Source organism: Choloepus didactylus, chromosome 18, assembly GCF_015220235.1.
Source record: "Choloepus didactylus isolate mChoDid1 chromosome 18, mChoDid1.pri, whole genome shotgun sequence".
In the NCBI taxonomy this organism is placed as follows: domain Eukaryota; kingdom Metazoa; phylum Chordata; class Mammalia; order Pilosa; family Megalonychidae; genus Choloepus; species Choloepus didactylus.
The window spans coordinates 73,942,500-73,956,106 of NC_051324.1; the positions used below are offsets into that span (position 1 = coordinate 73,942,500).

Below are 13,607 nucleotides of genomic sequence, written 5' to 3' on the forward strand. Positions count from 1 at the left end.
CTCAGCTTTCCCGTCCCGGCCGCCGTGGGGACGCCGCCGAGTTGAACGCGCGGGTGGGGTCTGCACTGCAGACTCGGGCCTGAAGCAGAACCACTCGGGCCAAAGGACACATTTAAAGTTCTTCCTGCCCAGCAGCCACACGGCTTCCCGAGTCCCCTGCCGACACCCCGGCACCAAGGCTCAGGCGCCCCAGCCAGCGCAGGGTGGTGAGCACGGCTTCCGACTCATCAGCAGGGGGTGTCCTCAGAGCTGCCCACGGCTGTTCCTTGGGTGATCACCACCACCTTTGCCGGCCTGTCGGACATCTCGCGATGGCCTTTCTGTGTCCTACCGTCTCCTGAGTCGCCAACACGGCCCTGCACCTGCCTCCTCCCCAGCCATAACCTGCTGTGCTCGCCAACCCAGAACCAACACCATTGGCAGCGGAGCTTTCCTTCCACCCAGGGCTCCTCATCCCAGCTCTCGGCACAGAGGCAGGCAGGGCCCAAGGCTGACCCGGAGGAAACTGTGGCCTCGAGTCCACCTGCTGCTCCCGCACTCCCACCCATGAGAGATGGGGCTGGGCGTCGCCTTTCCCTCCCGCTTGCTGCCTTCGTAGCTGGAGACCAAGGCGCAGGGCCTGCTCTAACCACCAGAGCAGCACTCCACACACCCTGCTCTTCCCAGACCCTGAAGGAAAATGATATTCCAGGAAGACGTTCCCCAAGCATCTTAGGGCCCGAGCTGATGCAGAACATAGGGCTCAGAACACGCCAGCAAAAGAGCCAGTGAGAACCGGGCTCCCTCCTGTTGCTGAGCCTCTGAGCAGCCCCCCACGAGGCTGTGAGTCTCGGGCTGGAGCCACGAGCAGAGCGGGGCTGGCCCCCAAGCACCAGCTCAGGCAGCCCCCAGTGTGGTCATTCACTGGGCAGCTTGGTCCAGCCCAGAGCTTCCCACATGGATGTGCACACGGCCACCTGGGGCCCCAGGTGCCACAGGGTCTGTCGCAAGCCAGGCTGGCCTGAGAACCTGCATTCCTAAGCAGCTCCCCAGGGGTGCAGTGCCACTGAGGAGCTAGTCACTGTTCTAAGAGTTAATTCTATTTATAAACTATGTTTTCAGATGTCTCCAGTTAGAATCACCTGATGAAGGTAAAAGTATTTCCCACCCACCCCCCCTCACAGAAACTGAGACTGTTAAAATCCCAACTAACCTGGGGAAGGGAGGGGTCTGCCAACATTAGCACTTCCATTTTAAAGATCAGAAAACAGAGTCATATGACCCACCCAGGATTACACAGCAAGTATACTAGAAAAGCTAATGACACCTTAAGAAATCAGAGTTCATAACAGAAGTTTTAAATGTTTAATGAAAAATACTTAAAGCAACAATTTATTTACATATTGATTAGAAAAGATGGCAGGGATGCCAGGGGTCTTCCTGGGGTGGGTTGTGAGGAGAGGGTTCCTATGAACCCCCATCAGGTAATACGGGGGAGCACAAGAGGGGCCAGTCTCCACTCGTTCTCAGCGCAGCAAGACGCCCTTCAGATCAGATCAGCAACTGCAACCAAGGAAGGTTTATGCCAATGAACACAAAAGTGAAAATCTGTAAATTTAGCTAACACCTCACAGTAAGACTTCTTGACCACGTCCCACCCCAAAGAACAAAAAAAGAAAACCACCAGGGAGAACCGCGAGCACCCCTAGCACGCAGGGCCGCAGATGCTCCCCCACAACCAGCCCACCGGGGCCCTCACCGTTCATGGGCATCTCGTCGATCTGGGTGGAGTAGTACTGCTCGATGTCCCGGAGGATGCGGATGTCGTCGTTCTTCACGAAGTTGATGGCCACACCCTTGCGGCCGTACCGACCCGACCGCCCGATTCTGTAAGAATTCAACAAAATTATTTTAGTAAACACAGCAAAAAATAGATGGGCAAATACCTCAGCAAGCGTGACCCTGGAGGGCAGGGCGTACCTGTGGATGTACAGCTCTCTGTTGTTGGGCAGGTCGTAGTTGATGATGAGGGACACCTGAGGCACGTCCAGCCCCCGGGCCCAGACGTCCGTGGAAATGAGGACGCGGCTGCGGAAAGGGAGACATTGGACCCAACCAGGTCAATTCAAAAATTTAACACCTGCCCTGCTTCCATCCATTTCAGGCAGCCCGGAAGAGCCGACACCTGACTCTCAGGGCTCCTCTCACCAGGCAGGAAACCCACTCAGGCAGGCCGGTGGGGAGGGGCACTGGGCATATTTAATCACTCGGGTCCTGTCTCCAGCTGATAACAACATCAAAATCCTCCAGGCCACATTTTATTTTGCTTGAGTCAGCCCTAGACCTATAGTAGCAAAAACACTGTACTTCTGCCTAGCAAAAACTCAAGCAGTAACTAACTTCGATTTTGGTGTCATTTGTAGTTTCTTCAAATGTAAAAGGCACCGCACGCCTCTCCTTCGCACGCCACAGGGGCTGCCGCACCAGAGCCCTGCAGGGTCCGAGCGGAGGCCTCGCACCACATGTGGCTGCTAAGCCCTGGAAGGCGGCTCATCCAAAGGCACCATGAGTGCTAGATACACAGTGGGCTTTGACAGATGAACAAAAGAACACAATTATCTTTTAATAGTGATTATATGTTGAAATGATGCTACGATATACTGGGTAAAATAATATATTATTAAAAATCAACCTCACCTGCTTTTTACCTACATTAACGCTGCTACAAGAAAATTTAAAATCTCATGTGGCTTGAACTAGATTCTACTGTGCATTGCTGGTCTAGAGGCCTCTAAAGTTTGAAGGGACAGCAGAACAGGAGACAGACGTTCAAAGGACAGGAAGGAGGCCCCTGAAAGATAATCACACGTAAACTGGGGTCCTGGGGGAAAGGGAAAGAATGGGACAGAAGCGGTTTTTGAAGAGATAAGGCTGAGACAGTCAAGAAGTCTTACAAATCCTGAACAGACAAAAAGAAATCTGCACGAAAATATATCAGAATAAAAACTGCAGCCAGAAAGGAAGACGACATTATTTCTAAGGGAGAACAATTAGACTGGCAGTTGACTTTCAATAGAAAAAGCAGAAACCAAAAAACAACAGAATTAGATCATTACAGTGTAGAAAGAAAATTGCTGCAAACCTAGAATTCTATCCTAATAATTATCTCCTTCAAGACATTTGAAAGAGCAATTCAAGGTCAAATGGACATTTTCAGACAAAAACAGGTAATTTGTCAGCAGAAAATCTACACTAAAGGAAACACAAAAAGATGTTCATCAGGCAGCAGAAAATTCATCCCAGAGAGAGGTTCAGAGATGAAGGGGAAAAAAAAGAGTAACAAATATAATAAGTATGTGTCTTCCTACATCAAAATAAATTTTGTTACAGCAGTGAATTATCTGGGAATATGGTAATTATTAGTTGATGTTGATTGTTAACAGAGACAGATGTACAATCTCTAAACACAGAGACACACGCAAAATCTCTAGGGTAGCTACTCAATAATATAAAGAAATAACTATCTTCCAAAAAAGAAAAGCAGGGAAAAGAAAATTTTAAAAAATAGAATAAAATGGAATCCCAAAAAAAGATGTGACAAATAAAATGCACTTAATAAGATGGTTGCCTTAAACCTAAATATTTCAGTATTTATATTAAATGAAACTGGAGTCAATGCTCCAATTAGAAGACAATGACTATCTTGATTATGACCAAAACCAAAACAAAAACAAAACCCAACTATATGCTGTTTCCAAGAAATAAGAAAAGGATGCAAGAGAAAAGGGATGTACTACGGAAACACTAACCAAAACAGAGCCCATGTGACAGCAGATAAAGGTAGCTTTTAAAAAAAACAAACAGCATTATTACAGATAAAGGCAGATACTTCAATAATAAAAGGCTAAATTCTCCAGAAATATATAATTCTAAATTTAAAGGCCCCTAATAACAGAATTTTAGAAAATGTAAAGCAAGAATTGACAGAACTACAAAGAACAACCTCATCCCACAGCTCTATCAATACTGATAAAACAAGAATTAAAAAGATGCATACAATTTGAAAAAAACAATTAGCGACTGAAATCTAACAGACATATATAGGACAATAAGTACAGAACATATGGTCTGCTCGAGTACACAACATTTTAGCAAATTAGCATGCATTATATTGGGCCATAAAGCAAGTCTTAATGTATTTTCAAAGGAGTGAAATCATACAAAGAATGTTTTCTGACCATAATGTAACCAAGCTAAAACTCACTTCCAAAAAGACAGAAAATGCCCATTCATTTGGAAGAAATACACTTCTACCTACTAAGGCAACTAACCTACCCAGTTAAGGCTAGTTATAACCTCAACCTAGTATGCCACTCCTAGCAAATGATTTGATTTCCCCGAGTCTCAGCTGCCAGACGAGGACAGGACGGGGTCCCCAGGGGGTCTGGGGCAGTGAAATCACACCCACACCGACAAGGTGCTGATGCCCTCAGAAAGGCCCGGCCACGCCGACCAGCCTGCCGAGGGGGAGCAGGTGGGCCGGTGGGGGCCCACCCACCTGGCGCCGGAGCGGAACTCCTTCATGATGGACTCGCGCTCCTTCTGCGGCATGTCCCCGTGCATCGACGAGACCGTGAAATTGGCTTCCCTCATCTTCTCCGTCAGCCAGTCGACCTACAGATCAAATCGGTGGATGCTACGGTAAGCAAACCAAGAGATCCGAACCAGGAAGTTATTTCAATTATTTGCAACCCAATGTGAATGTTCATAAAGCAACCCCTAAAACTCAGACTAATCTCAGTGGGCGTGTGGTGAGCTTACTGTCGGGCAACACCTACTGGAGCTCATTTAAAAACTCCTCTTCATTCATTTGTTCCATATAACATTTCTCCAGGGGAAAAAAACCTTTTATCATTATCCTCATTTGGAACTGAAGTCTGATTATCCTCTTTCAGAATGTAATCCAATTCGCTTTTCTCTTTCAAGTGGAGCTGCAGTGCTTGTCGGCTCTGCCTGCAGCTGGAATCACCAGGTGCTGGCGAGAGGGACGAGCACAGACCCGCTCCCTCCAACAGCTGTGGGTGGAGACCTGCCGGCCGTGGGGGCCGAAGCACGACCCAGCTAGCACGGCTCCATCTCTCCTCTGTGTGAGTAAAGCGTCTGCTCCATCCAGGGAAAAAACAGCTCCTGGCTGGGTCCCAACCTAAAACTACCTAAACCCCAATCTCCAGGAGTGGGTCAGCACCAGTATTTTCCCAAGGTCCTCCGATGATGCTAACATGCAGCAAGGGTGTCAAATCACTGCCCTAGAGCTGGCATAAGCAAAACCCATCCCACTGCCAGTTTGGGTGAGTACGGCCTTGTGGAGCACAGGCAGTCCCGTCCGTCCAGACGACGTCAAGCAAAGCGTCTGCGCTGCGACAGAGGGTGGCCAGCCCGCACACCCAAGGTAATTTACTATCTGGTCCTTTACAGGAAAAGCTTATTAAGAGACTCGATCTTCAGTGTTTCCTTACAAGGACACAGAGAAACAAGCAGCCACACACCTTCCTTTTGGTATTACAGAAGATGACCGCTTGCGTAATGGTGAGTGTGTCGTAGAGATCACACAATGTGTCAAATTTCCACTCTTCTCTTTCCACGGCCACAAAAAACTGTTTAATGCCTTCTAGAGTCAGTTCATCACTGGAGGACAAAGACAAATTCTGTTATTCATCAAGGAACAAAGCCCTGGGGAGACAGCAACGAGCAAGGCAGACGAGGTCCCGACGGCAGGTGCTCCACAGACGCGGCCCTGCCTGCCCCAGCCCGCTCCGACATCACTGCCGCCACCCGGGCCTGAACACTGGGTCATTCCCCATAATGACGATCTGTACTGCCCTGTGCGTGCTCCTAAGCAACACGGTCACCCTTGACTCCTGATAAACTGATAGATAAATACTGTCAGCTGACTTTTAAAATTCAGAATTACTGGGTCAAAGGGGAAATGTGCATATAAAAGCCAGTTTTTTTAAAACAGGAAACTATAAAGAATTTTCAATGTTTTAAAACCCTTTACAAACACAGCTCAACGTTTTAGTGATATGTGGGGAGCGGGCGTTTTTACCGTTTTACCAAGATGCGGATGGGATCTGTCATGAACTTGTTGGTCATCTCCAGGATTTCGTGGGGCAGCGTGGCGCTGATCAGCACCACCTGTGTGGCCGGGGGCAGGTACCTGTACACGTCGTAAATCTGTTCTTTGAAACCTACGAAGACAAATTAAACCAGGAAAATGTTTAGGCTGCACACATTTAAACAAAAATTGCACATCAATGTAAGATAAAGTGCTTCTCCGATGTGAAGGGACTGAGGTATCACAGGCTCCCTCCCCGAGTGCTCTGGATGCTGAGTGAAAGCAACCCCAAACCTGCATGCACCTCTCGAATGCCTCCAGGCCAGTCACAACTCAGTCCCAGCTGCTGCTGCTACTGCTGCGAGAATTCAGGTCCAGAAATTTTTTTTTTTCTGGAATTTTTTTTTGAGAATCCAGAAATTCAAATTTTTAAACAAAATCTCCCAGTTAAAAACAGTTGGCAACTGCAATAATTTGTTTTACTATGGTGCAGGCTGAATAAAACACATCAGCAAGCAGAAGCCAGCCATCGGCCAGCAGACAGCAACTGCTTCCAAGTACGGGCATGGCTGACCAAGGGCCAGGCATGTGGGAACCCCATGTGCAGGGGTCCCCACCTCCACATCACAGGGAGAGTGTCTGATTCCTGAGATGGGCTGGAGCCCCAGGCGATGAGGATGCCAGAGCTGGAGACCTCCCCCTGGAAACCACTGCCTCAAGGGACGGGAGCACAGAGTCACCTAGAGGACCGAGAGCCTCCTCAGAGACAGAACCATTTAAAGAGGAGGGCTTTGCAGTGCTGAACCTTTAACTCAACCAAGAGCAGGGCCTTCTAATGAGAGGCTCTAGATAAGGGGTACGCGTAAGGAGGGAAACTCCAGCTCAGGAGAGGAAGCACCAAAGGAACTGGCCAGGAGCTGGCGGCCTGGGGACACAATGGAGAAGATTCCCTGATACACGACCAGCCACTGCTGAGGAGCACAATGCCCCTCCGTGCTGGGTACCTGCAACACTCACAACCTGGTAAGGAGGCAGAGCTGGAGGAGGGAGGATATGTGCAGCAGGGGAAGTGGGCGAGGCTGGAGAGCGCTGTCTCAAGCAGTTCACACTTGTGAAAAGGTCAGCATGCATTTCCCCACCTCTGTACTAGGAGCCCAAGTGCTGTCACTTAGAGGCCTCACACTTTTTTGAGATTAGAGTCCCCACACATTTTGGTAAAACACAAAACAAACCTAAAAAATACGTATCCAAATTCTAAAAATTTATCTTTAAATAAATGCTGGACCATCCGTATGACAGAATACCTTATGGCCATTAAAATGTTACACAATTTTTCCCTTAATGTGGACAAGACAGATAATATCCTAACTTGTTTTTAAAAGAAGCTTATAAAACTATGTATACATAAAATGATTCCACAAAAACAGGTTAACTATGGGCATGTATACAAAAAGTCTAGAAATACAATTTTTCTAGTTTTTGCTTATTTTTAAAACTTGTCTGCTCAGTGACTACACATTGTTTACATAACAGAAAAGGTATCTGTAAACAGCCTGGAGATCCCCCCATTCTGATTTTTCCCTCCACCTTCAGCAACCTCCCCTCACAGCTGTTTCTCACCTGGAACACGCCACCTCCAAAACACCTTTCCCTACTCCCCTTAATTCCCCAAGACCTCGAGCTTCTCCAGGCATCGCCCTTTCAAGTCTTGCATCCTCCTCCTGGTTTCACTTCCTGACCCACCCAGCCAGGACCCCAGGATCAACGGCTCAGTTACAAAGCCACCGGCCACCTGAATCCCACAATTCCTCTGTCCTTCCATAGCCCCTTCCTTGCCAATCGTTGGGCTGATCCTTTGCTTTCTCTGCTGATGCTAAGGCTGCAAGCACTGATTCACACATTCACTCTCTCTCTCTCACACACACACACACTTGCTGATAAGCAGCTAACGTACTTGTCTCTCACTGGGAATCTACATGTCCATGTATCTAAATGTGCACACACATGTGCTTTACACACACTTAACTGCGCAGAATAACATTTACCCAGTGTTAAAGATGGTGATTTCCAGATATTTTTTTTCCTTTTGGGGGTACTTTCCTGAATCACTTAAATTCTTCATAACATTTTTAAAGAAAATTATTTTCTTACACATATATTAAAAAGCTCAATTGCATGTAGAGATATTTTTGTTCTTTAAGGCCTAAGCACTTCCTAATCGTCAAATCTGTATATCTTAGCAGGGAGGTCTCAAAATCCTTCACACACACGTCTACACCCATGGGTGCTGTGTCATGTCCCACCCCCTCCTGCTGCCTTCTAACCAAGGCCAGGGACTTCCCCGAATGGCACCCCCACCCGCCGGGGTCACCTGTGCGGAGGCTCCCGAGACTCACTCGGCAGCGCCTTGTCAGTCTGTGTTAAAATGCCATTATTCTGGTTGTGATACGGTTTTATGAACTCCTACCACAAAAAGATCAAAGTAGGAGTTTTATGTTCATAATTGCTCCCAAAGGACAAGTATGTTTCCAGAAGGAAAACACTATTCATATTAATAATACTTTCATTAGCTCCATATTTCAACTTTACATTGTGAAAACTTAAAAATTAGAAAATTCTTTTGTCACTCATACCTTTGTTCAACATTTCATCAGCCTCGTCCAAAACCAACATCTTGATAGCACGTGTCCTTAAACTTCTGCGGCGAATCATGTCTATAAAATTAGATTTTAAAATGATTACACCTTGAGGCACTTTGGAAAGAGTCAACCATTTCAACTGGTTCTTGCAGCTTTCAAATTCTTTCCCGCCACATCCTACATTCTATTCAAATGTAAAACCCCACCACTCAGCACACCCAAGTGGAAACCGTCCTCTTATCATTTAAGCATTTCTTACGGATACTATTTTGCAGCAAAGTTTTTATAGAAAAAAGTACTTACCAAAAACACGCCCTGGTGTGCCGGCCACAACATGCTGCCCATAGTCCAGCTTCCTGATATCCTCCCCCACGTTCGTGCCCCCAATGCAGGCGTGGCACTGGACGTTCATGTAGTCTCCCAGAGCGAGCAGGCCCTGGAGGGAGACCCAGGCCTGTGGCTCATGCTGCTGGAGGCCAGGGCCTGCCTCAAGGCCACGCACGAGCAGAAATACCCCCGACTCCCCAACATGAAGCACAGCCTTCCTAACTTAAGACGACCACTAGTATCCTTTACGACTAAAATCACAAAGAGCCTAACTCTCCTCCTACTCCTTTTTCCTCCAAGAGGAAGTCAGTCTTGCTGGTTTCTCATTATAAAAGTAATATGTGTGAATTGAAAAATCAGAACAGAACACATAAAATTCAGTCCTATCCTCCCAAGGACAACATTACTGACATCTTAATACACATCCTTCCAAAACACTTCTAATAGTTTTTATTTAAATGGACTTTTTGTTTAAAAATTCCAATTCCAAGACTGCAAAAAATACAAGCTACATTAAAATCGATAATGCAATCAATCCAGCAATTCATATAATACATAATGATTTGTGATGAAATTTTAGGAATCAAGAAAACATGTTGAGGGAAGAGAAAAATAATTAATTGGTATTTCATAACTGAATTATAAAAGCAATACTTGCGAATATGGAACTGCTGTCTTTGATTGTCTTACCTTTTGAATCTGTACTGCTAACTCTCTTGTTGGAGCCAAGATCAAAGCTTGGGTTTCACGAACCTGAGTAAAATCACCAGAAAACAATAAAGAATGCTCAGTATTTTCAAATATTGAGTAGTTCAGACTTCGAGAGCTATTTTAAATATTATCTAATTTCAACCATACTTCTGATTTCTACCAAAGATAAGCAAATTTCAATGTTATTTAAAATGCACATCCAGAAATAATGGAAAGTATCAATCAGGATTCCTGGTTGTAGACAAGAATGTACTCTAGTTTAAGAAAAAATCTCCTATTCTAAACAAAAAGAAATTTATGATAGGGGGTTAGTTAGCTCAGATACTGGTGTTTAGTAGCTGCTACTGAAGAAGCTCTTAAAAATGAGCTGAGTCAATAAAACCATAGAGAATTTTAAAGAGTCACACTTTCTGAACACTGCAGTGACAGTGACAGAAGAGCAAGCATTTTCTAAAATACTTATAATTTAAGTATTTTATATATTAAGTATAGCTCTATACTCTAAAAAGAGGTTTGGTACCTGAATATCCAAACACTGCAGGACTGAAATGCTGAAAGTTGCCGTCTTGCCCGTGCCGGACTGGGACCTACAGAAGAAAACGCAGACCATGGGGCCGAGAGCAGGGGGGCAGCGTGTGCCGCCCTCACTCCCACGGAGGGGCCGGGCTCCGTGAGGTGGTACCAGAAGGACCCAAGCGGCGTCTTCTGAGCCGATGTGCCCCACAGACTGACGACATCTCAATGGCAAGGGGCAGGGACGCAGGCATCATAATTTTTAAAGTGTCACAGGTGATCAGGCCAGCAGGTGTGATTCTTGCCTCAGGGACAACAGAGCAGAACCCGTAGCTTCAATAGGTGTTTCACAGGTAGCAGCAAAAGGACTCCCCTTTATATAAATGTAATTCTTTTCTATGATTTTTGACTACACCATCCTCTAAAAATTTTTTCTTCTTTGCAAATGAGGAATAAAGCTATCAGTAATTCTACACACAGTTCCACATGCCAATTGAAAGCTAAGGAAAGTCAAATAAAAAATTCAAGCTTTCAATACAGTAGAGGACACAAAAATAAAAACATACATAAAACCCCATGGTTAAGGAAAAGGTTGGTAAAAAGGTCTGAAATGGAGCTGTCTCCTCAAAGCCTCTAACTACAGCCTGTTTTGCTAATGCACTGTGAGTCTCCATTCTGCCTGCCGACACCAACTTACTGTGCAATGACGTCTCTCCCTTTGATTATCTGCTTAATAGCCCGCTGTTGGATTGCAGACGGCTTCTCAAAACCTGCAAATAAAGACACAAAAAACACGCTTTAACCTCGACGACAGCATGCTTGAAATCACAGACTGGAAGCTGAGAGCAGAGATCACATTTTTTTTTTTAACCTCCTGTCTAACCCAATTTCAACATAGTAGACTCTTAATAAACACTGGCTGAATCAATTGGGCTGACATGGATTTTTATACTGACTCACACACACTATTGTTTGTACAACAAAACCTCTATAAAGTGAACAAATTTGAGGCTATACAGAGACCCTGGTTTTGTGTTTTTTAGGTTTGCGTTTGCAACATCTGGAAGCATGGATGCCAAATGTCACTGGCGGTCACCCCTGGGGAATGGAGAGGAGAATCTCTCACTTTTTACTTTAATCACTTCTATCTTTTTGGCTGTATCTAAAAAGATTGCACTACTTTATTATTATTATTACTTTTTAAATTAAAAAAAAAAAAAAGCAAAGCTGTAATACTGCATATCAGCATTACATCTGTGAACTATTCGTGTCACCTCCAGCTGCATTTACTTCCTGCTTGGGTCATACCGTGGGGTGTCAAGTGCTTTACTCCAGGAGGGAAACCTGTCTCCGTGCAGCTGTGGTAATTACATCACCTGCTTCTGGCACAGCACTTACAGAGGGATGCGGTTATTTTGAAGAACCATGTTTTCCAAAGAAACAGAACTATATATATAACCATAATTCGATTATTTTTCAGTATGTAGTACAATTGCCCATCTTACCATAAAAGCAAATATAATTCCCTTTAAACCCCTCGTGATGACCAATGACACAGATGGGAACTAATGACAGTATTTTAGAGCAAGGAGGCCCTGGGGTGACAAGAAGGCTGTCTGTCTCACTACCAGACCCAGCAGCAAGGGTTTCCACCTACTTTTGTTTGAAACCCTCAGCGCTTTCCCTTCACTCTTCTAATCTTTTGTGCTATGAAAGACCTTTGTTTGGAAACAGTTTGGATGAAAGATGCCCCAGTCCCATGCTTAAAACCCAGATCATTCACCGTCCCCAGCCTGACCCCTTCCCTGGGCTCCAAACTTGCCCAGATCAACTGCCAACCCGACATATCCAAGTGCAAGGCTCACAGGCTTCTCAATGTCTCCATGTCCAAGACAGACAGGGCTCCTAATTTTGCCTCCGGGTCCTCACTACCCACCCCATCCCACCCCCATAAAGCAAATGGCACCATCACCCACCCAGTTACTCAAAACCCCCAGGAATCACACTCAAGTCCTCTTCCCTCTGCCACTCACATCAATCCACTAGCAAATCCTGTTATGTCAGCTCACTGACCTCCTCTCACTGTCCACTGCCAATACCATCATCTCTCACCTGGACAAGAGCAAAAGCCTCCTAACTCCCCGCTTCCACCACTGCCTCACCTCCCTCCAAATCCACAGAGCATCAAGAAAACTCTCTTGGAAGCTTAACTTCCAACTCTATACCTAAGACAATGTTTTGCAAGACCCAGTTTCTGCCCAACTCTCCAAACTTGCCCCTGGGCTCAGACATTGGTCTTCTTTAGATTCCTGGGATGCACCCTGCTGGGGTGGGGGGTGCTGGCACCAGGCGTCCCTCTGTCGGGACTGTCAATTCAAGTCTCAGGTTTACTGTCACCGCCTTACTTATCTACTCCATTTTAACTAAAACTGCTCTCGCCAACCCTCTCAGTCACTCTCTACTGACTCACCCCGCTCTATCTTCCCATAGCAATCATCACTGCCTGAAACGACCTTCTTCCAAAAACTATTTAAGGCACGTAAAGGCAGAAGCTGGTTCGCTGCTAAATCCTCAGTGCTACGGCAGCGCCTGTCGTCTAACACTTAACGGGTACAAAACAGTACCTGCGACTTCTAAGGTGCCGGGACTGCGCACCCCTTGCCGAGCCCAGCAGGGCACCCTGCACCGGGGAGAGCATACGGGGTGACGACAGTGCGCCGGCGGCGGGGGACTCGCACGTCACTGGCCCCCGGAGCCCCGCAGCGCCGGCCGCGACCCCCCGCGCCGGCCCGCTCACCCAGCCCGCCAGGCCCCCGCCCGCCGCCCCCCCGCGGCCCGCGGCCCCCCGACCGTAGGCGTAGATGCCGCGCAGCAGGTCCTCCCGCAGGCCCATGGTGTCGAACGTGGGGGTCACATCCACCTCCTCGCTGGTCTCGAACTCCACCTTGGTCATGTCTTCCTCTTTGAGCAGCCGCTTCCGCGCGGAGCCCGACGTGGCCATCGTGGCCGCAGCCGCCATGATTCCGAGGCCGCCGAGAGGAAAGCGCGCGCCGAGGCGGCAGCCGGTACCAGGCGGAAAGCGGAAACAGGCCGCCGCCGCCGCCGCTGCCAGGAACTGACGCCATCGCGCGCGCGTGCGTAGGGCGAGCGTGCGAGCGTGCGCCGGGGCCGCGCCTCGGGCGGGGCGGGCACTCATGGTCACGTGAGAGGGGAGAGGCGTTTGCCGCAGGGAAAGGGGTGGTGACTGCTGCTCTCGCGACATCTGGACCTCCCGCGGGATCTAGTGCCATGGCCACGCCCACTCCCTATAAAAGCCGGAGGAC

The 13,607-nt window shown here is 47.3% G+C and overlaps 1 protein-coding gene across 1 annotated transcript; it reads right to left on the bottom strand.

Moving 5' to 3' along the window:
* Positions 1-1,330: 1,330 nt before the first annotated feature.
* Positions 1,331-13,381, bottom strand: EIF4A3 (eukaryotic translation initiation factor 4A3). Its single transcript, XM_037808534.1, has 12 exons — positions 13,135-13,381; positions 10,982-11,054; positions 10,292-10,358; positions 9,751-9,813; positions 9,037-9,169; positions 8,728-8,808; positions 6,086-6,227; positions 5,526-5,664; positions 4,538-4,653; positions 1,960-2,067; positions 1,739-1,866; positions 1,331-1,542 (listed from the first exon to the last, which is right to left on the bottom strand). Exons 1-12 carry the CDS (start codon positions 13,301-13,303, stop codon positions 1,526-1,528), a joined length of 1,236 nt encoding a protein of 411 aa, XP_037664462.1. The 5' UTR covers positions 13,304-13,381; the 3' UTR covers positions 1,331-1,525.
* Between the last annotated feature and the right edge of the window lie 226 nt (positions 13,382-13,607).

What these genes read in the sequence shown, in the direction of transcription:
- EIF4A3 (XM_037808534.1), bottom strand. Translation starts at nt 13,303, where the DNA reads ATGGCGGCTGCGGCCACGATGGCCACGTCGGGCTCCGCGCGGAAGCGG. An exon ending in TGATGAAATGTTGAACAAAG is followed by an intron (nt 6,228 to 8,727) that starts GTATGAGTGACA and finishes TTGTCTTCGTAG; the next exon opens with GTTTCAAAGAACAGATTTAC. An exon ending in ATCCGCATCTTGGTAAAACG is followed by an intron (nt 5,665 to 6,085) that starts GTAAAAACGCCC and finishes TTTGTCCTCCAG; the next exon opens with TGATGAACTGACTCTAGAAG.